Raw genomic sequence first — 27697 nt, forward strand, 5'->3', positions numbered from 1 at the left:
GTGGATCCCAATGAGCAGCTCGTGCCAACACCGCTGCGATGGCAGCAAGGAGACCCCAATCCCTGCTCTGCTGGCTTCCCAACGGCACCATTGGGGACACAGCGTATGAAGCTGCCCCGGGAGGACCCCCAGGTCCCCCCATCACGGCCGTGTCCCCACCGGGACCACCCGTGGGTCAGTTTTCGGCGCGGGCGCAGCCGCCCCAGCTGCCCGGATTTGGATTTACCCACCAGGGCCGTGTGCGCGGAGCCGGCCCCGCTAAACCGCCTTAAGGTGTTGGCTCACACGGGCGGGGGAGGCCAGCAGGCTGATTTGACAAATGATTATAATTGCCTTTTAGGAGCAGATAGCAAATTGATTTGCTTCCTCGTCCAAGGCCCGTAATCGCTTCATCACTTTAAAATATTAATGCTATACTTCTTTGCTAGTTTCCCAATTACCCTAATTGAAGGCAAATTGGTTAAGAAGGTGCAATGCAGAGTATCAGGGGGTTTAGTTCACTCAAATGACAGTTTTAAACCTCCCTAATCCTATTAGCGGGCAAAGCTGCTAACGCTTAGAGACGCTGCGTCAGCTTACCGGGGCGGTGGGGCCGGGGCGGGGGTCGGGGCCGGGGGCCGCTGGCCGCACGTGACCAGCTCTGCCAGGGATTTGTCACTTTTTTAGTTCATTAAGAGGCCCGGGGCGGCAGGAGTGACCCCAAAAGGGTGAGGAGGCACAGGTGGCGCTGTGGGGGCGGCGGGGGGGGCAGGGCGATTAGCTGGGGGGGGACCTGGCGGAGGGTCCTGACCCGGATCCCAGCTGGTGCCGGGTGCCCCGTGGGGAGCACGGGGAGATGGGGGACCTGAGTGCTGCCGTCCCAACGCCCTGGGGGATGGCGGGGATGTGGGGTGGGAATGGGCTGCCCCATAAAGGCTCAGGTTGACTTTGTGCCCAAACACTTTGTGTAGGAGGGCGGCACAGCGGGCAGGGTGAGGACAACATGGCGGCGGGGATGGCGGGGCTGCAGTGCTGGGCCGGGGGGCTCCAGCAGAGCCTGCCCCAGCAGCAGCACATGGCAGTCAGGGACCCCCACCCTGCAACCCCGATGCTGCTGGGGCAGCCAAGGGCTGCAGTGACTCCCACCAGTGCCGGGTTCTACCCCACTGCCATGGGCACACACCCCACAGGCCCCATACACTCTGCAGGCCCCATAGAACACACAGGCCCCACAGAACACACAGGCCCCGCAGGCCTTTCCGGAGCAGATGGCCCCGCTGTGTGCAGGCCGGGCCGGCCGAGGCGTCCCTCCTTTCATGCACACACAGCGTGAGTCCCGGCCCGGCTCCGTCAGGCGGTGGCGTTCGGGGCCAGCGCTGCTGGTCCATTTTACACGGGTTCAGCGAGCTTAGTCCCTGGGGACACGCGGTTCAGGCAGATTAAGCCTCCCTAAAATAGGCAGGTATTAGTGATCTCAGCCTGCAGCCTTCCGGCGGGCGCCCGCGCAGCAGCGTTTAAGCCTACGGTGCGGGGGAGGGGGGATGGCAGGGACCCCTGGGGGGGGGACACCGCACATTGTCTGTCACTGCAGGTGGGGGTCGGGGTGGAGAGACCGAGAGCTGTGTGAGGGATGGGGGCAGCACAGCGTGGCCCAGCTGCTGGCATTGCTGCTGCTGCGTGGCATGGGGTGGTGCAGCACCAACACGAGGCTGGTCCCACAAAACACTTTTATTGACCCGAATGGCTCAGCAGATCCCAGGGTGGGCTGGCAGCAGGGGACGCCTCGGGGATCCCAGAGCCCCCAGGAGCCCCAGGGAATGGTTTAGGGGAGGACAACCGACCCCCAGCACAAACATAGGGCCCCCAGCCCGGCATGCTGCACCCACAGCGCCCACAACCCACCCACAACCCACCCCCTCCCCGGGGTCCGGCCCTTTCGGTGCTGCCCAGCACTACATCATGGCGCACTTCTCCTTCACTTCATCCACAGTGCCCAGCGCCCGGCCCCGCAGCGCCGGCAGATCCACGTCCCGCAGCTTGGCCAGGAAGGCGAAGGCTCCCTCCTCGTCCTCCTCCTCCTCCTCCTCACTGCGCACCATGGCGGCCAGCTCCTGCGGCAGCTCCACCGCACCGCCCGCCACGTGCAGCTGAGCGTCGTCCCGCTCGTCCTGTGCGGGTGGGAGGCGGCTCTGGGGCTGCGATGGACCCCGGCGGCACGGGGGGGGGAACGGGAGGAGGGGGCTCCTTCGGGACAGACGGGACGGGGCGGACCGGCAGCTGTTCAGCCTCACACCGGGACCGCCGGACAGACGCGTGTGGGCGGACGGGACGGCCGGAGCCAGCAGCCGGCTGCTGCCCTCTGCAGGAATCGCCGCCCGTCCCACGGGGCCGGCAGGGGGAGGGCGGCTGCCGCGGGTGGGGGGGGGCTCGGGGTCCCGCTGCGTGTCTGTACCTGCGCCAGGTGATACTTGTCCCGCAGGTGCATGCGCACGGTCGCCCGTTCTGCCTTCGTGTGTGCAAAGGCTTTGTCCCGCTCGATCCTGTGCGATGGGTGACGTGTTGTCACCTCTGCCCCTGCTGAGCCCCCACGTTGCCCCCCAGCCCGGCGTGGCTGCACCCCTCCAAAGATCCAGAGGTGCAGTCGTCCATATGAGGCTGCATCTGGGGCTCCCAGGGCAGGGTCCGCGTCCTGCCCCCTACCCAGCAGTGACAGCTGTAGTGGGTAGTAGTAGTAGTAGTAGTAGTAGTAGTAGTAGTAGTAGTCGTCCCTACAGCTGTAGTGGGAGGACTCGCTCCTCCGTGGCCCATCACCCCAAATCCCCCAGAGCTGCAGTGGTGGCACCTGAGTGCAGCCCAGCACCGTCCCCATCGCCCCTCAGCTCTGTGGGCCCTGGGGTGCGGGTGGCCCTGGGCACCACCACCTCTCCTTTGTCACCTGCAGTGCTGAGTGCCTGCACCAGCACCCACGGGGACCTCCTGCACCATGGAGACCTCCTGCGCTTTATGGACCCACTCTGCTCCCATCCTCTGCCTCCCCGGTCCCACTGGGGGCCCTGCAGCCCCAGCCAAGCCTTACTTCTCCTCCAGCAGCTGCCGCTGGTACTCCTCGAACTCCTCTCGGGACATGCCGTTGGGCAGGGCGGCCGCCTTGCCGTCCTTGGGGGGTGCCTTGGGCTCCTCCTCACCCCCCCGCAGGTTCCTCAGGGCGGCCGTGAAGAAGGCAGCCATGGGTGGGTGGATGCGGCGCCCGCACCCCACCGAGCCCAGCACCGGGTCCGGCGCCTGCAAGGTCAGCGGGACCTGGGATCAGGGCTGGATTATGGCATTAGGACGGAAGGCACCGCTACTGGGAAGACCTTTTTGTGCTGCACCCAAGGGTGCTGTGGACCTGGGCCTGGTGGAGACAACCCATTGCCTGGGCCTTGCTGGACAGGCACAGTGGGCACCCAGAGCTGCTTGTTGCGGTGAGAAGTGCAGAAAGTGGGTGTGGGGGAGATGGGAGAGAGTGAGCCAAAAACTCAACCCAGGGTCAAAGGACTGGAAGGGAGACAAGGAAGGGGCGGCTGCGCACACACACACACACACACACACACACACACACACACACACACACACACCACGCTCCTGTTAATCCCTGCTCCACTGAGATACTGAGATTGCTTGCGAGCCGGTGCCTGGGGCTGCCCGTGCCCCGCTCCCATAATCTATATGCGAGCAATTCCCATGCATGATTAAAAGAATAATCCCTGGCTCTGCACACAGCCCTGAGCAGAGCGGGGCTGGGCTTTGCATGGGGGGCTGGGGGGGCTGGGGCTCCTGACCCCCCCTGTGCTCACCCCAAACAGGGGATAACCCTAATTTGAGCCTGGAGACTTGAAGACGCTGCCCAGCTAATTTCTGTGGTTTAATCAAAAGGCCCAAACGCACGTGGCTGAGCTGAACGTGGTTGGTGTCTCCATGCAGGACCAGCATGGGGCTGTGCCAGCAGTGGGGTGTTGTCTTCCATAAGGATGGGACATCCCGTGCTGTCCCCATCACTGGGAGAGGAGAGGAGAGGAGAGGAGAGGAGAGGAGAGGAGAGGAGAGGAGAGGAGAGGAGAGGAGAGGAGAGGAGAGGAGAGGAGAGGAGAGGAGAGGAGAGGAGAGGAGAGGAGAGGAGAGGAGAGGAGAGGAGAGAAGGGGACCTCATGCTGCTGCTCCTGGTGTCCCCAGGTATGACTGGGTAAAGGGCCCCACGTGGACAGGAGGATCCATCCGTCCACTGCATCCTCTTGGGAGATGGAGGGAGGACATTGTGCCCTGTGGGCGCATGCAGGGGAGACGGGCACCTTGTGGAGCCACTGCCCCATCCTCACCAGGACGGAGCAGGCCCCAGGCCGTCCGTTTTCACACTGCTCCCCATCCTGGGGGCTCCTCCCACAAGTCCCGGGGGCTCCTTGGAACGTGTGTTAAACGTCCTTCAGGTGCTTCAGCTCTTTCTGCAGCTTCTCGTTGAGCTTCTTGAAGGACGGCCGCTTACCCGGCTCCATCTCCCAGCAGCTCCTCATCAATGCATACACGGAGGGCGGGCAGCCCTCGGGGGGCTCCATGCGGTAGCCCTGCTCCAGCTGCTCCGTCACCTCCTTCAGACTCTGTGGGTGGAGTGGGGAGCTGGGATCCCCCCACCGGGGGCAGCGGGGATGTCCCCATCCCGTGCACCCCATTGGGACGTGTTGCACTCACCAGCTTGGGGTAGGGTGCTCGGCCGAAGGAGAACAGCTCCCACAGGAGGATCCCGTAGCTCCACACGTCCGATTTGGAGGAGAATTTCTGCCATGGGGTTGGGGCTGCATCCAGCTGGGGACCCATCGCTCCCGGCTGCACCCTCCCCTCCCCATGGCAGGGGAACCCCACACTCATCCCAGCCCCCCACAGCCCACAGGAGATGCCCTCACCCTCGGGATGAGGATCAGGACAAAGCCCAGATGCTGGAGATGGGGAGTCAGCACGGAGCAGAGATGGGTTGGTGGGATAGGGTGGGGGTGATGGGTCGGGGAGCTGCTCTGGGGGCCCTGCACTCCATCACTCACATTGTGCTTCAGGGCCTCGGGAGCCGTCCACTTCACGGGCAGCAGCGTGGTGTCGGCGCCGCGGGGGTTGACCCCGGCCAGGCCAAAATCGCTCACTTTGGCCACGTTGTCCTCGGAGATGAGGATGTTGCGGGCTGCCAGGTCCCTGTGCACCAGCTTCTTGGACTCCAGGTAGTCCATGCCCTGGGCCACGTCCCTGTGGTGGTGGGGCAGTGTCCCTGCGTGACCCCCTGTCCCCATGTCACTATGTCCCCCTATCCAGGTGTCACCATGTCCCCCTATCCAGGTGTCACCATGTCCCCCTATCCAGGTGTCACCTATCTCCCGTCCCAGGGTCACCGTGTCTCTGGGAGGTCCCCAGCACTGGGAGTGATGGGAGGAGGACTCACAGAGAGAACTGCAGGAGCTGTGGCAGTGGGACGAGCGCGCGGCCCCGCGTGCGCAGGAAGTTGACCAGGTTTCCCTGAGGGATGAGAGCCACGTAAGGACCGTTGGGCTCCCGGAATCCACCCAACATGGCCCCAAACTGCGGGTTCTATCTGCAAATGGAGCTGCCGTCAGGCTGAGCCCCGTCCGCCCTCACCTTGCTCATGAACTCCATGACGATGTAGAGGCCGTTGTGCAGGATGACACCGAGCAGACGCACCAGGTTCTTGTGCCGGACCTTCCTGAAGTGAGAGGACCACAGTCGGGGGGTGCCACTCCCCCCAGCACCATGGGGTGGGGTCCATCCACATCCCCATGCCCCCCACTCACGTCATGGCGGCGGTCTCAGCGAGGAAGGCCTGGGCGGTCACGTCGCACTTGATGTTCTTCACGGCCACCTTCTGCCCCATGTACTCACCCTGCAGGACGTCTGGGGGGAGGACGTGGAGTGTCGGGCCTGGGATTGCCCCTTGGAGCTCCAGGACAGCAGGGATGACATCCAGGAGGGTCACCTGGGGATGCCCCTCTGGGGACCTCTGGCTGTAGACCCCCGGTCCCACCTTCTCACCTCCAAACTCTCCTTGCCCGATGCGCTCCCCCAGTGTGAGGTGCTGCAGGTTGAGCAGCCAGCCGGCTGCACGGCACAGGGCTGGGTCAGAAGGCACCAGAGGCACCTCCTGCCCCAGCGCTGACTCTCACCCCTTCCCACCTTTGGCCAACTCCTCCTCGGCCGACTTCATCCCGCTCTTGGCTTTGGGCTTCACCAGCTTGGTGCAGAGGGCTCCTTGCTGCTCCGTGTAGTGCTGCAGGATGGGGCGGGGGGTGAGGAGTGGGGGAATGGCCATAGGGTGCTCCGAGGGACCCCAGCACCAAACCGCCCCTCCAGGTGCACGGGGCCCATCCTACTCAGTGGGAAATCCCAAACCAGCGTCTCCCTGTGGGGCAGTCAGGGCACACAGCAATGGAGCAGCAGGGGGGGACATGGAGGGGGCAGTCTGCAGAGACGCAGCAGAAGCAGCGGTAGAGGCACAGAGGTGGCAGATGAAAGGGGAAAAGGACCGTCAGAAAGCAGAAGTTGTGTCTAAATGTGGAAACCATCTGGAAGCACGAATTCCCAGAGCGGAGGCACGGAGCAGCTGTGGGATGGGGCAGAGGCAGAACTGGAGGAAGAGCTTTCTGGAAGCGGGAGAGCCAGCGTTATATTTGGCAGCAGCCAGGGCACAGTGTGGGCATCCACTGCACCCAAACCATGGGGTGGAGAATGGCACCGAGTAACAAAACCCACCCACTGTTGCAGTGAAGCCCCGGGGGCCACAGGATGAGGTGGCTGTGATGGAGGCAGCGCTGGCACATGGGGTCAGGATCACCCCATAAGGTTCTCCATCACTGTGTGCCAAACTGGAGTGACCCCAGATTCCTGCACGACGGAGGCTCTCACCTCGATCATGTCGATGAGGTTGCAGAAGTGCTGCTCGCTGTCGATGCTCAGCGTGTTCTCCTGGTGCAGCACACGGTAGTGGATCACCTCCTTGCCAAAGCTCACACACAGCACGTAGTCACCGGGGTGCCGGACTGACTCACGCACCAGGAACAGCCCGTCCTCAGGGGGCTGCAGCTCCTGCACCGCCTCCACCCCTGAGATCTTCCCATGGAACCAGCTGGGAAGAGGGATGTGGGGATGGGGGGGTGCGGGGCAAAGGGATGGGGGAATGTGGGCTGAGGGGATGTGGGGCTGGGGATCTCTCAAGGCAGTAGGAGCTGAGAACACACAGAGGCCATGCAGGACGCACCACAGCCCCTTCCCCACTGGGGCTGTCCCAGATGGTTGGGCACAACAGGGGCTTTTGAAGCCAACAGATCCCTCGGTGACCCCAGGCTCCAGGCTGCTCTGCCCTCAGCAGCCCCTCCAGACATGGGGGGGAAGGCAAATGTGTGGGACCCCCCTGCAGCCGCTGAGTACTCACGGCATGAGGCTGAGTTTGGGGTCAGCACGGATGGCCCCGCGCTCCCGCAGTGCTCCGGCCGCCAGCAGCCCCTCCTGCCCACTCTCGTTGTGCCGCGCACGGTACCAACTCCTGCCCTGCGGGTGGGATGGGCTCAGAAAGGGGACACCCCACCAGGAAAGGGGTCCCGGCCCCAGTGGCACTGCCAGCCCCGCGGCCCCTGGGGTCACCTCCACAGCCTCGATGATGGTGACCACATCTCCCTTATGGAAGGCCAGCTCGCCAGCCTTGGGCTTGGTGTGGTCGTGCTTGGTGACGCACTGCGTCCCCGCAGGCCAGTGTTTCTGCAGGAAGAAGGCAGCATCACTGGGATGCTCAGCCCGAGGTCAGCCCCAGCTGGAAGGACCAAGTGGTGACAAGGGATGGGGACAATGTCCTGGTGGGATGGGATGCCCCAGTGTCACATCCCTGTGCTGGCGCAGTGCAGGAGGGGACAGTGAGCCCCACTCACCCTGGACATGATCGGCCGTCAGCACATCAGAGGCTGCTGTCTGCTCCCAGAGTCACCTGCAGAGAAGAAACCAAACAGAAACATAAAGAAATGGGGCTAAGCCTGGTCCCCACCCCCCCACCGAGCACAGCCGTTGCCACGTGAGGCCATCACAGCGCCGTGTGGTTTTGGCAGGAACTCGCATTCTCATCTCCTGTCTGCAGCTCACAGCTGTCAGGGCCACGAGATGTGGGGCTGGGAGAGGCGCGGGGTGCTGGGCTGCAATGCCAGCAGTGAGGGGCTGACTGCCCCACGGCGTCACTGCCGGGTGTCACATCTGCAAGGTCCCCGTTCTCCCCTGCTGTCCCACCGCAGCCCGCAGTGCCCATCCAGGCATTGTGCCTGGCTTCACCCTGCAAGAAAAGCCGGTCCTGGATGGAGCTCCACACCTTGTACTGCCAACGACACTCTGTGCTCCGTTCCTCTTTCTGCAGGTGAGTCACCATCACTCCTCTGCGTCACTGCGCTGAGCCCCGTGACAAGGAGCAGACGAGGACCCACTGAGCGCGGTGCTCCCCGGCGTGGGGCAGCACTCAGCCATGGTGAGTCACACTCCTGTGGGTGCAGCTCATCTAAAGTTTGCTCCTGGGGACGCTCAGCCCATGGACATCAATGTGCCATGAGCATGGGGAGTGGGCAGGAAGGTGAGCATGGACTGATGGCACACAGCCATCCACCTTCCCACCGCCCCCTGCAGCGGGTGGGCACGGGTTGCTGCTCAGACCGGAGACTGCAGTGCTGCTCCCAACCTCATTCATCCTGTGGTGCTACTCCGGGTCAGTGGGGGCAGATGGTGGATCATCGCAAACAGGCAATGCCAGGCTGGTCTCTGCTGAGCACAGAGCCTCCACCCCACACCCATCTCACCCCACACCCACCCCAGCCCTCTCACTTACCCCCAGCTGCGTCCATACGGGGCTGTGACGCTTTGGAGCTGTGAAGCTGTGGGGTCACTCAGCCGCCCTCCAACCTCCGAACTCCTGGACAGCCGACCGGCTCCTCCTGCACCGCAGCACCGTGTGATTTCCAAAGGGCGCAGGCAGAGCCGGGCGTTATTTCCTCATTTCTCTTCTGGTTACAGAGATGTGGTGTCCCAGAGGTCCTAGCGCCGCCCGCCATCAATCATTAATCAGAGCTGGCTCGTTAGTTAACGACACTCAGGGCGACTTTGGCCCCATAGCAGCACAGGGATGCAACGCCCAGGAACCACAGAGCGCTGATATCGCTGCCTGCAGCCACGGTGCGGAGGAAGGGGATCCACTATGGTTGGTCGGTGCCAAAAGGAAAAGCAGAGACCACAGGACCACAGTCCAGTGCTTGGAATTGTCATAGCAAAATGGTGACAGAAAGGGGAGAAAGAGAGAAAGAAAATGTGTGGTTTGAGGTGAAAATGCTTCTTTTGAGGGATTTTGTGGTGTTGTTGTTTGGTTTTCAGTTACAGGAGCTTTAAAAGCATCGGCAGCTCAAGGAAAAGGTGGCGGAGAAGGGAGAAGTACTGAGGTGTAAGGGATGGGGTTGGGGTGGTTTGAGGTTGGAGATGGAGTTGGGTTGGGGTTCAGATGGGGCTGAGGAAGGGTTTGGGGTTGGGCTGGTGTGAGAGCTGGAGTTGGGTTAAGGGTTGGGTTGGGATTGTTTGGGGCTTGGGGTTAGAGCTGGTTTGAGGGTGGGTTGGGTTGGGGTGAGAACAGCTCTCCTTCCTGGCCCTACAGCCAACCCAAACCCCAACACAACACCAACACAACCCCGACACCAACACAACTCCAACCACAACACAACTCCAACCCAACCCCCAACCCAACCCCAAACCCACCCCCAACCCAAACCCGAGCTCAACCACTACCCCAGTCCCAACCTCAACCCAGACTCCAACCCAAACCCCAATGTCAACCCCATCCCCAACTCCAACCTCAACACCATCCCCATCTCTAAGCCAACTCCAAACCCAATCCCAGCCCTCACCCCAGCACTAACTCTAATCCCAACCCCAATGTCAGCCCCATCCCCAACCCCAACCCAACACCAACTCTAACCCTCACCCCAGCCCTAATCCAGCCCCAAATAGGAATTGGGGGATCAGGAGGGAATGGGAGGATTGGAAGGAAGTGGGAAATTGGGAGGATCTTGGGGGAATAGGTGGGAATTGGGGGGATTTAGGGGGAATTGGGGGACTGAGGGAATTATGGGGATTGGAGTTGGGGCTGTAGGGGTAAATTAGTGGGAATTGGGGGTAATTGATGGTAATTATGGGGGTAACTGAAGTAATTAGTAGGAACTGGGGGTAATTAATGGGATTTTGTGGGGTAATCGGTGTGAATAGGGGACAGTAGGGTGTAATTGTTGGGAAAGGGGGATCAGTTAGTGGGATTTGGTGGGAATTGGGGATAATTAGCAGGAATCGGGTGATTGGGGTGAATGGGGGCAAGTGGCTGGAACTGGGTAATTGGCGGCAATGGAGGGTATTTAAGGATAATTACCGGGAATTAGTGGGAATTGAGGGTGTAATTAGTGGGAATCGGTGATAACTGGAGATAATTGGTGAGAATGGGTGGGAATGGCGGTGGTAATTAGCGAGGAGTGCAGGCAATTTGGGGATCATTACTAGGAATTGAGGGATCATTAGTGGGAATTAGTGCTAATTAGGGGGGTAAAAATGGGGGAATTAGTGGGATTTGGAGGGAATTGGGGGTAATTCGTGGGGATCAATGACTGCTGGGGGTGATTAGGGGTAATTCGAGGCAATTAATTGGTGATTATTGTGTAACTAGTGGGAATTAATGGGTAATTAGTGGTAGTGGGGTAAGAGTGAGTAATTGTAGCCTAATTGTGGGGTAATTAGGGTGAAACGGTTGGAATTAATGGGTAATTAGTGGTAATTGTGTGTGTATAGGGTGGATATGGGGTCTATGGGGTAGTTATGGGGTCTGTTTGACCCCCCGACCCCAGCCCCACCCCCTGACCCCTTTCTGACCCCACCGCCATTCTGGACACGCCCACCCTTGTAGCCCCGCCCCTTTTTGACCCCGCCCCATTGCGCTGCGAAGGGGGCGGGGCCTGAGAGAAGTGGAGGAAAGGGGGCGGGGCCTGAGGAGCACGGGGGGCGGAGCTTTGCGAAGGGCGTCACCAGGGGGCGGGGCCACAGACCTGCTCTCTCCGCCTCCCGGGCTGTGATTGGTGAGATGCGTCTGTGGGGGCGGGGCCTGATCGGGGCGGGGCCTTGAGCACAGACGGGCAGGCTTTAAGGGGCGGGGCTTAATGTGGAGCCAAGTGGGAGTGGGATGGGGGGGATATAGGGCACGTGGGGAGGGTTGGCAGGGGGTCTATGGGTTACTATGGGAGGCATATATATATATACAGGCAACATATATGAGACAGGGTATGGGGATGGTGGGGCAGAATAAGTGGTGGGCTACAGGGGGGTTCTATGGGGCGGGGTGTGGGGCAGCCTATAGGGCCCATAGAGCCCATATGTGTTGTCATACACGGTGCCTATGGGGCTGTCTGTGGGTCGGACCTCACAGCTCTGCTGCTCACAGCGATGCACCAACGTGGTTTTCAGTTGCGTTTCTCAGCTGAGGAAATTCAGCACGTTTGTGAGCGGGCAATGCGGGCAGTAGCGCCGTCACGTTCCGGTCTCACTTTGGGAGCAGTTCGGGATGGCAGCGATGGGCGCCGCTCCTGTTCTCTGCCCACAGCAGCTCCGGGCCTGTGGCCGCTCTGCTCACGGCTGTGAGTGCCGGGCTGCGGCTCCGTTCCTGTTCGGCAGAGGGCGGTGCTGGGCGCTGGGCTCGCGGTAGCGCCGTAATCGAGGTCCTTCTCCTCGTCGCCCGCGGGCAGCGCTGCGCGGCAGCTCCTCCTCCCCGCCGGCTGCTGCGGTGCGCTCCGTTGGGCTCCGCTGGGCTCCGTTCTGCTCCGTTCGGTTCCGTTCTGCTCCGTTCGGTTCCGTTCGGCTCCGTTGGGCTCACCCCGCAGGCAGCTCCGATCTCGGTGCCGCGTCCCCCTCCTCCTCCCGTCCCGCAGAGCGCTGCCGTCCCTCCGTCCCTCCGGTCCGTTTCCGGTCCCGCTCGGTCCTGCCGCTCTCCCGCCATCTCCCCGCGGTTCCTCCCGGGGGCGCCCAGCCCGGCGCGGCGCCCCTCCCCCCTCAGCTCGCTGCCGCCGCGGGACGGACGGCCCGGCGGACCAATGAGACGCGGGGCACGTGCGCGCGGCGTCCAATGGCGCTCGGCGGGCGGGGGCGGGGGGGCGTGTCCGGCGGCGCTGCGAGCGGCTTGTTGTGCGCGCTGCGGAGCCGTTCGCCTCCCGCTGCACGGCCGCGCCGAACCGCAGCGAGGTGAGAACGGGCCGCGCCGGGCCGGGGGGGGGCGGCGACCGCGGAGCTCACGGCGCTCCGGGGCGGGGCGGAACGCGGCGAGAACGGGGGGCGGCGGGGATCGGGGCGGCGAGGCCTAGGCCGGGCCTGCGGGGGAGAGCCGGGCCTGAGGGGGGAGGGGCCGGGGCGGGCGGGGCGGCGGGTGGGGGGGAGCGGGGAGGGGCGGGGCGGGAGCGCGCTGCGTGCGGCGGAACGGAACGGAACGGAACGGGGCGGAACGGAACGGAGCGGAACGGAACGGAGCGGAACGGAACGGAGCGGAACGGAACGGGCGGCGCTGCGGGATCCGCTCCGGTGCGGGCCGTGGGAGCGCCGCGCTGCGCCCGTGCCGCGTGCCGGGCTGCGGATGGCCGCCGCTGGGAGCGCGGAGCCGCCGGGCGTGCGGGATTCCCGTCCTGCGCGGCTCCGGGACCGGCCGAGGGCGGGATGCCGCGCGGCGACACACGACGGGCCGCACGGCGCCGCCCCGCGCAGGTGATGGTGCCGAGCGGGAACCGATCGCGGCCGGCTCGGAAGGACCGAGGGGATGGTCTGATGGCCGCAACCGCCGCGTGCGGGACCCGAGCGGCCTTAACGGGAGGAGAGAAGGGAAGGGAAGGGAAGGGAAGGGAAGGGAAGGGAAGGGAAGGGAAAGGAAGGGCGGCCGTGAGCGGCGCTCCGGAGGCTCGTGCTGTTCGTGCTGTTTGTGTGCTGTGTGTGCTCTATTTGTGCGCTGTTCGTGCTGTTCCCGCTGTGCACACCGGTGCTCTTCTGGTCCCTCTTCCTGGCAGCGGTTTCTCTTTTGGCCCCCGAGTGCCACCGTAAGCACTGCGAGCGGCGCCCAATGCGTGGAGCTGGGGGAGGGGGGGGCGCCGAGGGGCGCCTGGAAGCGAATGTGCTCGTTGTGGAAATGCCCCTGGGAGGCACGGAGCTGGAAAGAGGAGATGGGTGGTCGGTTCCGGTAATGGACGCTGCTGCTGGTGGTGGGGGGGGGGGCAGCGTTTTATCGTTAGAACTGAGAGGGAATGTTGGCAACTTCAGTGCAGGTGGGGAAAGGAAACGTGCCTTCCAGGGCTGCAGAGGAGGGAAGGAAATGGAGAGAATCCCATAAAGCTGCAAACTCGGAAGGACCGTCGGGCACCGTGGGTGGATGAGCAGAAGGAGCTGCAGCACGTGTGGGCTGAGCTACTCGTGTGGCCTGACGGTGGGCAGGGATCCTGCAGCCGCCTTGCTTGGGTTTATTTCTGCCTCCAGAAGATGCAGATCCCACATGCAGTACGGCTGCCCTGTGCTACCCTGTGCCAGGGGGGTGTTGTTTGTTTGTTGCTGTTTGCAGCTCAGGAGGTGGAGCTGCAGCGTTCTGGCTGTAAAGAACTGCGAAATTCACCTGCTCTCCTCCTGGGAGCACACAGGCCTGGCCGTGTTGTCCTGCATCCCTACAGCGATCCACATCGGGATGTGCTGTTCCACCCCTGTGCCTGGATTGAACTCCTGCTTCCCAATGCAGCATCTTGGCCACAAGGGAAGCTCTGTTTCACCAAGGCTGTGTGGGACTGTTGTTGGAAATGACTTTCCTGGTGGGCTGGGGTTGGTGGGAGCTCACAGTGCTCTGCTTTGCCTTTCGGTGTGGCTGGCACTGCTCAGTGCTGCACCTCTCAGCCCCTTTTCCTCCTTCCCCACGTGGCTGGGGGCTCTGCTTGGCCCTGCCTTGGTGTAGCAGTGCCCTTCTTGCTCTGTTTCAGGTGTGGTCTCTAAGGAAGCCTGTCCAGCAGCCTCACCATTGAGCAGTAGAGCAGTGTCCAGTCCAGATAGCAGTTGTTTGTTGTTTGCCTCTGAGCTGCCCTTGGCTTGTGGGGGAGGAGGCAAGTCAGTAAGCATGTCCCTCTGCTGAAGAACGAGGAGGAGGGCTCTTCCTATGGCCCTGGAATTCTCCTTGGGGTCAGCTGGTGCCTTCAGGGACCAACCGGCCCTGGAGACCAAAGTTGGCCCAAGCAGACCCTGCCAGCAGCACTTGGCTCAGAGCAGCCCCTCCTCACCCACCTCCTCTCTTGGGCCAAGTGTCAGCGATGGGTGCAGTCTGTGACAGCAGAGAGCAGGGAGGTGTTCACATAGCTCCGATCTCGGCACCACTGACAGCCAGGGTGGATGGGAAGAGCTCCGTGGCTGGAAAGCAAAGTGCTGGTGTGCCGGAGCTCAGAGCTCACTGCTCATGGAGGAGCAATTTCCCTCTTAGGTTCTGTGGCAGCTGACGTGCTCACGGTGTCTGCATCCAAATCTGAGCCCAGCAGTGGTCCTGTGCCTTTGTGAGCCTGTAGGTGAAGGGAGGAAGCAGCAGACCTCTGAGCTGCCTGTGTCAGGAGCAGGAATCCTCCCTGAGGGCGCTGCTATGTCAGCCTGGTTTGTAAGTTTGTCTTCTTAGCAAACTTGTGAATCAGCAGAGCCCTGGGCGCTGTGTTTATCACAGGGAGGTGGAGGTGAGCGTTGCAGTGCGATGGGAGGCTGTGGTGCAGCAATTCCAGGCTGATAGCTGCTTGCCAAAGGGCTGTCTGTGCTGCTCAGTTCCACGTGCAAATCTGGGAGCTCCGCGCTCAGCAAAACACCCTCCAACAACTTAGGACCTGCCTCAGCCTCCTGGCCCAGTGGCTGCCATGAGGGTCAGCCCGGGTTGTGAGCCTGGGCCTGCACTGATCCAGCACAGAACAGCTGGGAGGGACCTGTGCTCGTTGGTGCAGCTTTGCAGTGCAGCCGAGACAGTCTGGCAGCTTGGGATGCAGAAGTGAGGAGTCTCTTGCTTGGCTCCTGGCTTTGCAGCTTCTATCCTCTGTCATTTGCTCCCGTGCTTATCATGCAGCAAAGAAAGCATCTTAGAGCTGCTGACACAGCATAACTGCTCCTCTCCTGCCACAATTTCCCACTGCCTCCATGGAGCAGATGCCTGCCCTGGGGCTGTGAGGGGGGTTTGCTGCTGTTGGTGCTGGAGATGTAGAAATGTGGGGCTCAGAGGCTTCTCAGCGCAGAGCAGCGAAACCCCTTCTATGGTTTGCTTCATTCCATCCTTGCAACACAAAGGGTTTGGTTTGGGATTTTTGCTGTGTGCCGGGCTGTGGGTTCCGAATTCACACAGCTCTGGTGGTTTGTTCCCAGACGTTTGCTCAGATATTTGTTTGGTTCTCTCCCATTAAGAACATTGACTTTCCCAAGCGGTGTGAAGCAGGAGCTCGCTGTTACTCAGTAGATGTTGGAGAACAGACTGAAATCTCCCCTCCATGCCAACATTCCCTCTCTGGATATTTGCTTTCTGACTTCAGCCCTGCTGTTGTGACCGTTGGGTTTGTGGTGGTGTGCATTAAGAGCTGCTCCATCCCTTTGCTGTGCACTGCGCCTCGCGGCCCCCTGAAATACCGTCTGAAGGAATGAATTCTTCTGGGAACGTGAACAGAAGCAGATCTGTTTTGCAGGGTGGAAATCTGCGTGGTTACAATTGCTTCTTGTCTACAGTGAAGGCTCCGATGCGTGGCAGGTGGAAGAAGTTGGGCCCGTTTTGACACAGAGCGACTCATTAACGTGGGGCTTTTCTCTTTGCAGATACGTTATAAGATGTCTAATGGTTATGAAGATCACATGGCTGAAGATTGCAGAGATGACATCGGCAGAACAAATCTCATTGTGAACTACCTCCCCCAGAACATGACGCAGGATGAGCTACGGAGCCTCTTCAGCAGCATCGGTGAAGTTGAATCTGCAAAGCTGATTCGGGACAAAGTTGCAGGTATGATACAGGATCAAAGCAGTCGGACATTGTGGAGCCCCCGCAGTGCTCACCTGGGGCAGTCTGGTGTGGGACGTCTTTGTGTCGCTGTGTGATCCCAGCACTGACGTGCGCCTGCAGTGCTGTAACCCTCGCACTGTTGTTCAGAACTAGCTTTCAGCCCCGGTGTTGTTGTACAGTTTGAGATGCTGAGGAGCGGAGGCTTGCTTTGGAGGCTTGCTTTGGAGGCTGTTTGGCAAGGAAACAAGGCTGCTCGGGGAAGCATGACGAAGCCTTTGGTTGTATGTCAGCTGCCCTCATGGTGCTGAGCAGGGCCAGGTCTGTGTGCTGTGGGTGGAGGAGGAAGGGCTGAGAGGTCTTGTAGTGGATTTCTGCTTTCCTGTGTCTGGCTGACCCTGCAGGGCTGCGTGGCAGAGGAGCAGAAGCACAGAACAAAGCGGTGGCTCCGTGGGCAGGTTGTGATGCTGGCCCAGAAAGCAGCAGGGTGGGCCGGGAGGGGGAATCAGGCTTTTCAGTTTAGCTGCCTTTGTTGACTGTATTTATTTCATTAACAGCGGCGTTGGGGCTTGATGCCTATTTTTCACAAGGCAGCAGTGATCTGTTTTGTCCTCAGTCTTCTATTAACGAAACACACAGGGCAGAAAGTCCCCTCTGCCTGATTGATTGCAGTTGTTAATGATTGAGTGAACTCACCTCGGCCTCCTGCAGAGCCGCTGTGGATCGATGACTGGCTGCTGGAAGCATGGCCGAGCATTTGCTTTGTCAAGCCGGGGTAACTTCGTTTTAATTTCTACATTAACCATAAAGAGAAGTGCCCTCCCAGCTCCCACTGGTGGCAGCAGCGAGGTGAGCTGTTGGTGTCTGCCTTCTCCAGTTCATCCACCGTATTTCTAAGTGGTTCCAGATGTGAGTTTGCTTCGGCTGTGAAGGGTGCAACCAGTGATGAGCAGCTGAGCTCTTGCAGCCAAAGGCAGCGCTGCAGCTCTCCGTGCTCACATTTGTGGTGGATGTTGCACCCACCGACTCAGGGTGTTTCTCTTTGTGTCAGACTTGAAGGCCAGCAGCGGTTCGGAGCCCCGGGGGGACGTTAGAAGGTCACTTCCCGATATAGTGTGGCACAGTGTCAACTCGGAGATGTTGCTTTTTGCTGTTGTGTCTCCCGGCCTTTTTTAGTTATGGCTGAGGCCTGCAAGCCGCCACTGACCCTGTTCAGCTGGGACCTCTGTGAGGCTGCAGGCGGCGACGAGCCCCGCGGTTTGTCTGGCCTTTCCGTGCTGATGAAGCTGTGACTTTCTGATCTGATCTCAGACGTTCTGGTCCCAAAGCTGCGCTCTGTGCCGACCCCTTCCCAGCAATGTGTGCTGTTACTGCTGCCATGGACAGAGGAAATGCATCCTGGCCAGTCTTTTGTATTGAAGGTGCTTGGATGATGTGCCAGGACATCCAGATTCTCTGTTTCAGCCTGTTGTGCTGCAGTGCTTACAGGAGCAGCTCTAGGTGGCTGGAATTCCTGGAGCCAGCATGCACGCTCCTGTTCAGTGCATCTCCTCTGGGAGACCCCCTTGTCGAAGTGGTGCAGCACAAACCAGCAGCAGACACCTGTTAACACACGGAGGGCTGGCCGGCAGCGCGTTGCTGCAGCTCACTGATGGGATGGCTGCTCGTGCTGCTGTCACCTGCTGTTCCTTTCCAGTCTTCCAACAGAGTTCTGAAATATTCTTGTCTCCTGGAGCACATTCAAGTATTCTGTTGGCCTGAAATTGTTCCCTTTTGCATGGGAAACAGCCACAGCGTTGTGCGGTTCTTGTCACTGTAATCGGAATGCTCCGATTATGTTATGTAATGTTACCTGGAGCTGGAGGACAGCATTTCCACAAGAGCAAGTGGGTATAAAGTAAATAGGGATAAACTCAGAGCTGCTTTTAGAAAGGGAGAGCTTTGGAGGGGGGTTTCTAGGTTGGAGGTGCTGGGGTGAAAATGCAGCAGCTTTCCCTGTGAAGTTCCTTCTCTTGGGGAGGGCAGCAGGTACAGTGTTAACCGCAGGGGCTTGGTCTGGGTGGTGACTTTTGGTCCCGTGTATCCATGAGCACGGTTATGTGTATATGGGATAAAAACAGAAGTAAGTAGCTTAGCCTTCCTTGTCACTGATCTCAGACAGCGCATCAGCACTTAAGCCATCCAAGGCTCTGCAGGACAGCTGCTGGCCAGGGAATAGCAAACTCCTCCTGTGTGTGGAGTCATGCTCTGTGCTGGTGGGGGTGTTTTAATGTGTGCTGTGAGGGCAGGGTGTTGCTCCTGCACGAGGGGCCGACTTGGAGTGGATCTGGCATCTTTCAAGAGCAAGTATGGGAATTAACAGAGGCTGTTTATACAACGAAATGGGCGACGTGACGCTAATTGGGTTTAGATGAGCCAGTGATATATTGCATCTCACAACAAAGCAGATGAAGGCAGAAGTGTGCCAGGCAGCTCTTCCTTGCTGCAGAGCCAAGAGGGGCCGTTAGGAAGGGCTGACAGACCGGAGAGCCCCTAAGTGGGCAGCCTCCGTATTCAGCCCTGAATTTACAGCTGGTGGGTCGTTGTCTGAGATGAACTTTCTCTGAGAGGTCTGAAGCAGCAAATAAGAGCTTGGAGTTCTTTCATGCAATGCATGCCAACCTTGGGAAAGTTCTTTAGTGTATTTAAATATTGCATGATGGATTATGTTGGAGTTCCTTTTCCTCCTTTGTATTTCGTCCAGTTTTGGTAGTGATCCCTCTCTTTGGCAAGGGCTGATTTAAAGCAATATGTTCTTCCTTGCAGGACACAGCTTAGGCTATGGCTTTGTGAACTACGTTACAGCGAAAGATGCAGAAAGAGCAATAAACACACTGAACGGCCTCAGACTGCAGTCAAAAACCATCAAGGTAGGACATACAGAAGAGTCTATGACAGCAGCATTGTAATAAGCTTGTAATGAGAGTGCTGGCTGGGTGGTGGGCTCTGGTGTGAGCATGATTCCTCCCTCTGCCCTGGCAGTTTTCTTTTCCCATCCACCTTTCCTGAACTCCAGGAGATTAAACAAAAGAAGCTGGTGTTGTTCAGCAGGGTCTAAACGCGACGGCTGATGACAATAAGCTGCTCTCTCCATTTCAATAGACCCTCTTGTGTATTTAATTTCAATGGTTGATTTGTTTCAAGGTTTCCTATGCTCGTCCGAGTTCCGAAGTTATCAAGGACGCTAACCTGTACATCAGTGGGCTCCCGAGGTCGATGACACAGAAGGATGTAGAAGACATGTTCTCACGTTTTGGGCGCATCATCAATTCCCGTGTGCTCGTGGATCAAACCACAGGTGGGTCCGACTGCCTCAGCCGGGTGGGACTGTGATGCATGGCACCTCCTGCCCCTCCTCAGAGTCTGTCTGTTCCTGGGCTTATTTAAGACAGTTTGGTTCATTTATAGCAAACTGTGCCACCTGGGATCGGCCGCTGACTCGAGGGGGATGCGCTGCCCTTTTCTGATGTGGTCTTGGTTTTGGTTTCTGGTTGTTTTTAGTCATAAGGAATGACTTAGGCTGCTAAGTGCCGTGCTGGGCTGCAGCCGGAGCTCCTCACTTACTGTGATTTGACCACCAGTTGTACCAGGCTGAGCTGCTGCTTTGCCACGTTTAATTCTTACAAACACGGCTGCTATTTATGGGTGAATACTGAGCTCCAGGTAGAAACACCAACATGTTTCCTCCTTTATGCCAACCTGGAATTCACTTGCACAATTTCTTGATGCTTAAAAACCACCCGAGGTGTTGAACGATCCTCTGTGGTTACTGCAGACCAGAAGAATGAACCTCAAACGTGAGTGACTGTCCTGGAATTTACTGCATATTATGGCTTAAAAACAAAACCAAGCCAACCGCCAAAGGACAAAGAAATGACTTTGTTAATTGCTGAGCTCAGGAGGGACCGAAGCTGACTTGGTGTTACGGATGAGTTTTCAGTTGTGATTTCTTACCTCATGATTTCCAACTGTACGAACAAATAGTTTGGCTTATCCCGTGACCTGAGCACGCTGTGGGTTCTCCAGCAGCTCATCTGTCACTTAGGAATTCAGAAAGTACTTCTGCAAACAGATCCTGCCGTTAATAACACGTGCACTGCGTTAGAATAGCAGATAATTGTGGAATTAGGGTATTGAGGTGAATTTGTACGTGGAACCATGCTTGTCTGTACACGTTAGTTAAGGAGTAGCTTTGATTGCTGTGAGGAATGGACTGCAGTTCAGAGTGGGCAGTCAGCAGCTCCTGGTGAGATTCACCTGACTGAACGTGAAAGTCTTGTGCATCCTTATTGCAGAGGGCTAAACGCCTTCCCTTACACCTCCTGCCGTGTCTGCAGGTGCCTTGGGGCTGGAAAACTGAACATGTTTGGAGAATCAGGGCCAGGTTTGTGTTTGCAGGTGGTTCCTGGTGGTGCAGCCATCAAAGCCAGAGTGAGCTTTGTGGTTGCTTTGTTTTTCTCCCCTTAGTGGGGTTCTTTTTGGGGCTGGGTGGGGGGATTAACTTCTAACACCTTCTGTTGCTGTTAATGGGAAATGTCGTTCATGCTCCAAGCCATGGAGTTTCACCACGGGTTCCCTTTGCTTGTAGTGCCTGGCAGGAGCGAATCGCCCTGCCTGGTAGCGCGGGGAGCAGCGCGTTGGTTTGCCTTTGTTCCTTGGTTTGTGTGTTCTGGGGCTGCTGATGAACCAGCAGGGATCGCAGACGGCTCCAAAGCTCCAAAGTGATTTTTAAGCTTTTGATTTTTTACTTTCACGATTCTTTTGCGTTTATCCTGAATTTCATTTCTTTCTTTTGTCGTTTTGTTTGTTTGTTTACTTTCTTTTCTTTATCGCTTTGGTTAAAAGGTTTATCCAGAGGGGTCGCATTTATCCGGTTTGACAAAAGGTCAGAAGCAGAAGAGGCAATTACAAATTTCAATGGTCACAAACCCCCAGGTTCCTCCGAACCCATCACGGTGAAGTTTGCAGCCAATCCCAACCAGAACAAAAACGTGGCCCTGTTGTCGCAGCTGTGTCACTCACCAGCCAGGCGGTTCGGAGGGCCGGTCCACCACCAGGCGCAGAGATTCAGGTAGGTTAGGAGGGATCCTGGTTGCAGCTGCGTGCCGAGTCTCCTCGCTGCGGCGCTGTGCAGAGTGATGTAAATGGATCGCTGAGTTAAAGGAGGATGAAAAGTGAACCCTTACCTGTAAATCTGGTGTCAAAGGCAGCGCTGTGAAGGCGCAGGAAGCTGCGTGCCGCTGCGACTCAGCGCGCTGCAGGTGCCCGTCTCAACAGATCCCCATTCTGCAGTCCCTGTATCCGAATGCAGATAGAATTTGGCAACTTTAATTAAAGCTCTGAACCGTTGGTTCCAGCAGGGGGGGGAATCTAGGAAGTTAGCTCATAGGAAACAAAAGAAGAATCCCTTTACAGTGCGATTGGACACTTGGAGACACACACTGTGTGTGCTCCAAATCTGCCATCCCCGAGTGATCTGGTTCCCAGCTAGGAGCTCTCTGCAGGGAGACTAACTGCAGGGGGTTGGAACTTGATCCTTGAGCTCCCTTCCAACCCGAGCTGTTCTATGGTTCTGTGATGCTGACAGTTCCAGCCGTTGATGCTGTGTTAAAGCTTAGGGGCCATGGCTCAGGCTGGGCCTTGTCTGCTTTCTGGAGTATACAGAGCCTGATGAGACGATAAGCTGCCCCCAGAGGGCTCACAGCCTGTAGAAATGTCGCCCGTGTTCTCTACTCCAGAGGCTGAATGCTTCAACTAGCATTTGGATTGCGCTCCATCTTGTTCAGTCATATGATGGAAGGTAAATCCAGGATTAAGCCTCTCATATCTCTAATTTATAATTATTAATTTCCTACATATATTTGCTCAGATCCTTTCCTGAACATTCCACTAATCCTTTCTGGTTCCTGCAGTGTTTGTGGCTTACGGCTCACGTTGGGGGCTGGCCTTCATGGGCAGCAGATCTGTGTGTGTTGGACTCTTTAGGAGTCCTGAAGGCTGAGAACTCAGCCCTCAACCCCAGCTGCGCTGTGCACTCCTGTACAGTTCACCATTTTTATACCACAGGGATGTTCTTTGGAAAATCAGGGAGGAAAAACAGCAGCACTTAACAGCTGAGATAGAAACTTTGCTAAGACAGGAAAGAAAGAGAAATACATTTATAATCACCATTACTGCCTTATTATATAAGACTGCTTACAAGTCACCTACCACTGGCCAATGCCCAGCCTGCCCCCGAGCAGCAGCTGCCCCCAGCAGTACAGCTGAGCTGCCCCTCTGGCCAGTGCAGATCAGCTGTGATGGGGCTGTTGGGGTTTTACTTGCTCTGATAAACCTGAAGCATCTCTGTGACTCAAAAAGCTGAAAGGGGGGAACTCGTTTGAGAGCAGTTGTGCTGGCAGCGCAGCGGTGCTTACTGCTTCCCCTGGTTTTGCACGTTGTCATTCTAGATTTGTTGGCCTGAGGCTTTGTAGGAGGCAGGTGCTGCTGGAACCAACGCTGTGTGGCTCTGAGCTCAGGGACTTCCTGCACACAGCGACCCAAGTCTGGTGATCTGTTGAGATGAACCTTTTCCTGGTAGGAGTTAAGATAAGGAGATGGTTACTCACCCGGAAGAGTTACAGAGTTGGAAAGTGTCTGTTGGGGGAAAAAACAAACAAACAAAAACCTACAAGGATATGAAGCATGCCAACAGAGGAACGTTTTCATATGAAAGCAAAATAAATGCTCAGTAGATGTCACAGAACTACGTGGGTTAGCGCGTTTCATTCGCGTTCTGCTCCTCTTAACCACTCTCTCAGTTTCACTGTAGTGCAAGGATTCCCAAACTCGGATGTGCTCGGGGTTGGCCAGCAGTGGCAGCAGCAGTGAGTACGTGCAGCGTGAGCTCAGGGGCGGCCATGCCAGCAGCAGGCCGGGCTGCAGGCAGCAGCGTTGCCGAGAGGGGAGGGCTGTGCCCCCACAGACTCCCCCTGGGCCTAAAGGGTCTCCCAGCTCAGCTGCCCTGGGAGGTGAGCTCTCCTGGAGAGCCGGGGCTGCGGGAGGGGGCCGAGCTGTTCTCTAAGTGTGAGCGCACCCACCTGCACGCAGCGCTGAGCGTGAGCTGGCTGCCCTGCCTCGTGCGTGCCGTGCGGCTCTGCTCCCTGTCCTCCTCGTTCACGCTGCCGTAAGCCCTCTCTTGTATACAAAGGCAGCTCCTGTCTTTATGCAGGGTGAGGAAAAAGTCAGGGGGAAGTGTTGGGCGCCGCGTGCCGTGCTCGCTGCCCAGACATGCGTTCCCTGTTTCCTCCAGGTCAGCAGAGAATCAGGATCTGCCACCGCCATGTCCTTGGCAGAGAGCAGCACGTGTACCGCATTTAAGTGGTTTGCATATCACCAGTGGTACACCACAGTTTGGGAACCCCTGGTATAGTATAATTATATTTCTACAATCACGTGGCCTCACGTTTTTATTTAAGACATAAGCAAAAGGGATCGAATGGAGGTTTTCTGCTTTAACTTTCACATTTCCTGACCTTTGAGCGCTTAGCTGTGCAACCGTAATATTGCATTAAAATGTCCTAACGCTCTGAATGTCCAGGATGGAGAGCAGGAATAGGAGATTAGAGGGGTCTGATGTTTGGGTTATGGGAGAAAAGCAGATAATACAAAGCAAGATATAGCAGAAAGTAATTGTTTCTTCTTGCTCAGGTGCCAGAGGGTAGATTTAAGGAGAGCAGGCAGGGGGTTGTAAGATACCCAGCTCAGTCAAGTCAGAGTTCAGGGTATGGAGTTGGCATGAAGTGGATGAGAACCGTAAATGCTTGGTACAGAAAACCACATCTTTAAAACTTGTTTAGTAATTTTACGTTTGAAAACCACTGCAGTTAAGATTAACATACCTGGAACTGGGGAATGATAAACTGAAATGTCAGTGCTGGAGCTGGAAGTGTGGGGCAGCCCAGCTGCTGAGGGGTGGCTTGGGGGAGCACCAGCATTTCCTTGGCTCTGTTCTTGCTCTGATGCTCCCAATGTGCTACTGCAGAGCCAAAAAACAACAACCCCCCCCAAAAAAGGGTATTGGCACAGCATCCTGGAGCTGAGGGTGGCTGGGGGGGCAAGGTGGGCTCCGGGGAGGGGCTGCACGTTGCCCCACGCTCCTGCATTGCTGCACTGGGCTCCAAAGGTCACTCAGTCCCTTGTGAAGGTGATGGCGTAAACTTGCCTTGGGACGGTACCACGGCTTGCCTATTTCTAAGTAGAGTTCCCTGTAGGTAGAAGTAAAGCATGTGGAATGCGTAACGTTTCTCCTGGCAGCTGTCAATGTGGTTGACTGTTAATTTGAATGCGTAAATGTTTCTTTCTGGCAGTTTTGATATCCATGTAGAAATTATTCGTTGTCGGTCGCTTCCCGTTCAAGTTGATTTGCTGAATTGAATTGAACTTTTACATGCAATATTGTGCTTTTTATTTGCTAGGTTCTCTCCTATGGGTGTAGATCACATGAGTGGGCTTTCTGGTGTAAATGTTCCAGGAAACGCATCTTCTGGCTGGTGTATCTTCATCTACAACCTTGGTCAAGATGCTGATGAGGGAATCCTCTGGCAGATGTTTGGCCCCTTTGGCGCGGTTACCAATGTGAAAGTTATTCGGGATTTCAACACCAACAAGTGCAAAGGTTTTGGTTTTGTGACCATGACAAACTATGAAGAAGCTGCAATGGCCATAGCAAGTCTTAATGGCTACCGCCTGGGGGACAAAATCTTACAGGTTTCCTTCAAAACCAACAAGTCCCACAAATAACTTGCTCGTGCTTTTTGTATGGAGTAGATAATGGAGTGACAGAAGTTGAAACATTTTTGTTAGTGTAAAACTCATTTTGCGCCAATTTTCACAAGTGTTTGTCTTAGTCTAAATGAGAAGTGGAAAAGGTTTTATATTCTGGGATGCAACTGACATGTTCAAATGTTTGAAATCCCGCAATGTTAGACCAATTTTAAGTTGCTTTAAGTTATTTCATTTAAAAACATGTTTAAAAAAAAAAGAAAGAATAATAATAATAACGATGATGATAACAACCCCCTGAGATCTGAAGTAGAATGCATTGAATCTGACCCTCTGGATGGTGGTAAAATTGAAGCATGCTTTCACTTATGAGACTAACATCTGTTCCATTGAATGTTGTCTGCAAAAAACTGGAATCTCCTCTAAAAACCCTCAGGCTGAATTAATGGATTTGCTTGTTTCTCATGTTGTTGTTTTCCTCACCCATTCTCCCGACTGCCCCCCCCCCGACTCGCTACTATGGAAGAAAAGCTGAGAACTACTAATGTTGTAGTTGGCAGTAAATTCATTTTGCCGATTAATACTCATTGCTACGTGTCGTTGAGGATGGCGCTTTATAAAGCCGAGGTCTTGTAAGTAGTAGCATGCCAGCATAACTTTTAACACCATTGATGAGGTAAGTTGCACACCGAGCAGCGGCCATGCTGTCCAATGGAAAGGTTTTAGCAATATTTCCTCTTAGAGCCCAACATTTTTAATAGGAATGGACCAAAGAGTTTCAGAGAAACTCCGGGAAGATTTCAGAGTCAAAATGAAACTCCACAAAAGTGTGAATGTGTCGCTACGTTATCGAACCGAATCTCTTCTGTCCGGATATTTAATGCATGGTGCACTACTTCCTGGTACATTATAACGCAGCAAGATGCTCCTTTTCAAAGATCACCATAGCCTGAATTCCTTTGGTAGTTCTATTTTGTAAAGGAAAAAAAAAAACAAACCCACTTGTAAACATTTGAGCATTGTATTTCTCGCATCCCTTCTAATGAGTGCTAGATTTTTCTATTTTACTAGGATTTTGTTTTGACAACTAGCTTTACTTATTGAACACTCAGCAGAAAAGTACTTACGACTTGCAAGTTAGATATTAACCAAGAAAACCCTTTGATTTGTAGATCTCAAGATTAATCCCCCGAGTTTTCTGCAGACTGCCTTGAAACTTTGAGTTGTTCTGTTTCTGTTAATTTTCTTTTGCTTTTTTGTGTTTTTTGTTTGTTTTTACTTTTGCATTTAAGAACATTAAATTTGATTTTGTTTTGCTCAAATTTTGTTTTGTTTTTTATTTTCTGTTATTTTTTTGCTTAAGTATTGCACAAAACGTTCAGCTTTCAAGAAAGTGTTTTGTAAGGAGTGTAGTTCCTCTTAAAGAGTCTTAATTTCGTCCTTTGACAGATGAGTAGAAGAAAAAGGGATGTGAAATGAGAGCACCACATCTGTCACATAGAGCCTTTGTTCCACGGGCTGATGTAACCCGGCGGTGCTCTTTGATAGGAGGCCTGGGAAGGACTGTCGGGTGCAGGCCCTGTAAGGATGCTGTGCGTGGTAGAGACGTGCTCTGTGCAACCTCCAGGTAGGTTCAGTTGCCAAAAATTAGGGCGAATGGGAAAACTGGGTCATTTCTATCGCAGTGTCTCCTTTCTGTGTGAGCCTCAGCCAGTCCCGAGCTGCGTTGCTGATCCCGGCTGCCTGCAGTGCTTCCGTGCCCTGCTGACTTTGCCTTGCAGCGGGGGATCCTCGGTTTCCTTCTTGCAGCAGGGCTGGCACTCTACCATCAGGAAACCTGCGCCCTCATCTCTGCACGCCGCAGCCCGAGAGCAGCTGAGCTCACTGCCCAGCTCTGGTTCCCCATGCCCAGGCGCTGCTGTCTGCCATCCGCTTCTGGCTTTCTCTTCCAGCATCTGTTCCAGATGTTTCTGTGCTTATCATCCATTTTATCACTTCAGCGGAACCGTTTCTGGTGCACAGGGAAAGGTTTCGAAGCGCTGTTGGGATTTCTCCCAGGTTACAGCTGCGTGGTGTAGGGCAGCTTTCTTACCGAGTCCCATCACCTCTTGGCCTCCCTTCTTCGCTGTTCCACTGGGGTGAGCCTGAAATGGGTTCCAGTTTCCTCTGGTTCTCTCTTGCTTCGTTTCGTTAAGATTTCTGTAACCAAATGGCAGCTGCTGCTTTATCACTGGATCTTGTGAGATCCACGCTTCCCAAATCTCTGCATCCATAACCATGACAGGCATGCTGCTCTTCACACCACTGGTTGCTCACCAACAGCCCCGTTCTCTTTAACTTTTCTTGGTGGCTTTTTGGCACCGCTGTCATCCAACTGCTTCCTGATTCCCCCCTTTCCTGTTCCTTACTAAATAAGAAGGAAATTCAGGGTATTGTTTCAGTAGTGCTGTGGAAGTTTCTCCTCATCACACCATCCTCATCCAGGAGGTGTTTTATGGGGTGTCAGGACCCTGAATGTGGAACTCTCTCCTTCTCTTACTCAACATCCTTCCATTTCTCTGCTGTTTTTCCAACACCTGCTGTGCTTGGCAGCCTGTGGGCTGGGGCTTGGCTGCGCTGCTTGGGGCTGCCCCGGCCCTGCAGGGTGGGCTGCATCCTTTGGGCACTGTGGGGTTTCACTCTAAAATGAGACATTGCTGAGCACAGAGCGACCCGAGGGTGGTTTAGGGTCGCCCTTAAACTGCTCTGAAGTTGTTCTGGATTTGAGCTGCGTTGTGCAGAACTCAACAAACCAACCGACCCACCAAAATACAGCGT

The 27697-nt window shown here is 56.4% G+C and overlaps 3 protein-coding genes across 11 annotated transcripts; 1 reads left to right on the forward strand and 2 right to left on the reverse strand.

Annotated features, from left to right (window-relative positions):
* Positions 1–1931: 1931 nt before the first annotated feature.
* On the reverse strand, positions 1932–3207 carry LOC140262769 (complexin-3-like). Its single transcript, XM_072357326.1, has 3 exons — positions 3056–3207; positions 2432–2519; positions 1932–2147 (listed from the first exon to the last, which is right to left on the reverse strand). The coding sequence occupies exons 1-3, from the start codon at positions 3205–3207 to the stop codon at positions 1932–1934; spliced, it is 456 nt and encodes a 151-aa protein (XP_072213427.1).
* Positions 3208–4269: 1062 nt separating this feature from the next.
* On the reverse strand, positions 4270–8995 carry MATK (megakaryocyte-associated tyrosine kinase). 2 transcript variants are annotated; one of them, XM_072357535.1, is made up of 13 exons: positions 8864–8995; positions 7929–7984; positions 7648–7761; positions 7439–7549; positions 6913–7132; positions 6184–6277; positions 6043–6108; positions 5805–5904; positions 5632–5716; positions 5438–5511; positions 5049–5244; positions 4702–4788; positions 4270–4610 (listed from the first exon to the last, which is right to left on the reverse strand). In XM_072357535.1, exons 3-13 carry the CDS (start codon positions 7674–7676, stop codon positions 4428–4430), a joined length of 1245 nt encoding a protein of 414 aa, XP_072213636.1. In that variant the 5' UTR covers positions 7677–7761; positions 7929–7984; positions 8864–8995; the 3' UTR covers positions 4270–4427. The 2 variants fall into 2 exon arrangements, with proteins under 2 accessions (XP_072213636.1, XP_072213635.1); XM_072357534.1 differs by having other exon boundaries at positions 7439–7554.
* A 3200-nt stretch (positions 8996–12195) lies between these two features.
* Positions 12196–26202, forward strand: ELAVL1 (ELAV like RNA binding protein 1). Of its 8 annotated transcripts, none has more exons than XM_072357472.1 (7): positions 12196–12294; positions 15898–16081; positions 18884–18987; positions 19262–19415; positions 20963–21188; positions 23409–23522; positions 24574–26202. In XM_072357472.1, the coding sequence occupies exons 2-7, from the start codon at positions 15910–15912 to the stop codon at positions 24896–24898; spliced, it is 1095 nt and encodes a 364-aa protein (XP_072213573.1). In that variant the 5' UTR covers positions 12196–12294; positions 15898–15909; the 3' UTR covers positions 24899–26202. The 8 variants fall into 8 exon arrangements, with proteins under 8 accessions (XP_072213573.1, XP_072213577.1, XP_072213578.1 ...); XM_072357476.1 differs by having other exon boundaries at positions 21053–21188; XM_072357473.1 differs by lacking the exon at positions 12196–12294 and adding an exon at positions 12508–12627.
* The last annotated feature ends 1495 nt before the right edge of the window (positions 26203–27697 follow it).

This window comes from Excalfactoria chinensis, chromosome 26 (assembly GCF_039878825.1).
Source record: "Excalfactoria chinensis isolate bCotChi1 chromosome 26, bCotChi1.hap2, whole genome shotgun sequence".
NCBI classification, from domain to species: Eukaryota; Metazoa; Chordata; class Aves; order Galliformes; family Phasianidae; genus Excalfactoria; species Excalfactoria chinensis.

Coding starts and splice junctions, on each gene's coding strand:
- LOC140262769 (XM_072357326.1), bottom strand. CDS start 3,207: ATGGCTGCCTTCTTCACGGCCGCCCTGAGGAACCTGCGGGGGGGTGAG. Junction 2,520..3,055: donor CGGCAGCTGCTGGAGGAGAA/GTAAGGCTTGGC, acceptor CCCATCGCACAG/GATCGAGCGGGACAAAGCCT. Junction 2,148..2,431: donor ACAAGTATCACCTGGCGCAG/GTACAGACACGC, acceptor CCACCCGCACAG/GACGAGCGGGACGACGCTCA.
- ELAVL1 (XM_072357471.1), top strand. CDS start 12,760: ATGCCGCGCGGCGACACACGACGGGCCGCACGGCGCCGCCCCGCGCAG. Junction 18,988..19,261: donor TGCAGTCAAAAACCATCAAG/GTAGGACATACA, acceptor ATTTGTTTCAAG/GTTTCCTATGCTCGTCCGAG. Junction 21,189..23,408: donor CACCAGGCGCAGAGATTCAG/GTAGGTTAGGAG, acceptor TGTTTCCTCCAG/GTCAGCAGAGAATCAGGATC.
- MATK (XM_072357534.1), bottom strand. Junction 5,905..6,042: donor CGGGCAAGGAGAGTTTGGAG/GTGAGAAGGTGG, acceptor TCCTCCCCCCAG/ACGTCCTGCAGGGTGAGTAC. Junction 4,611..4,701: donor GAGCACCCTACCCCAAGCTG/GTGAGTGCAACA, acceptor CTCCACCCACAG/AGTCTGAAGGAGGTGACGGA.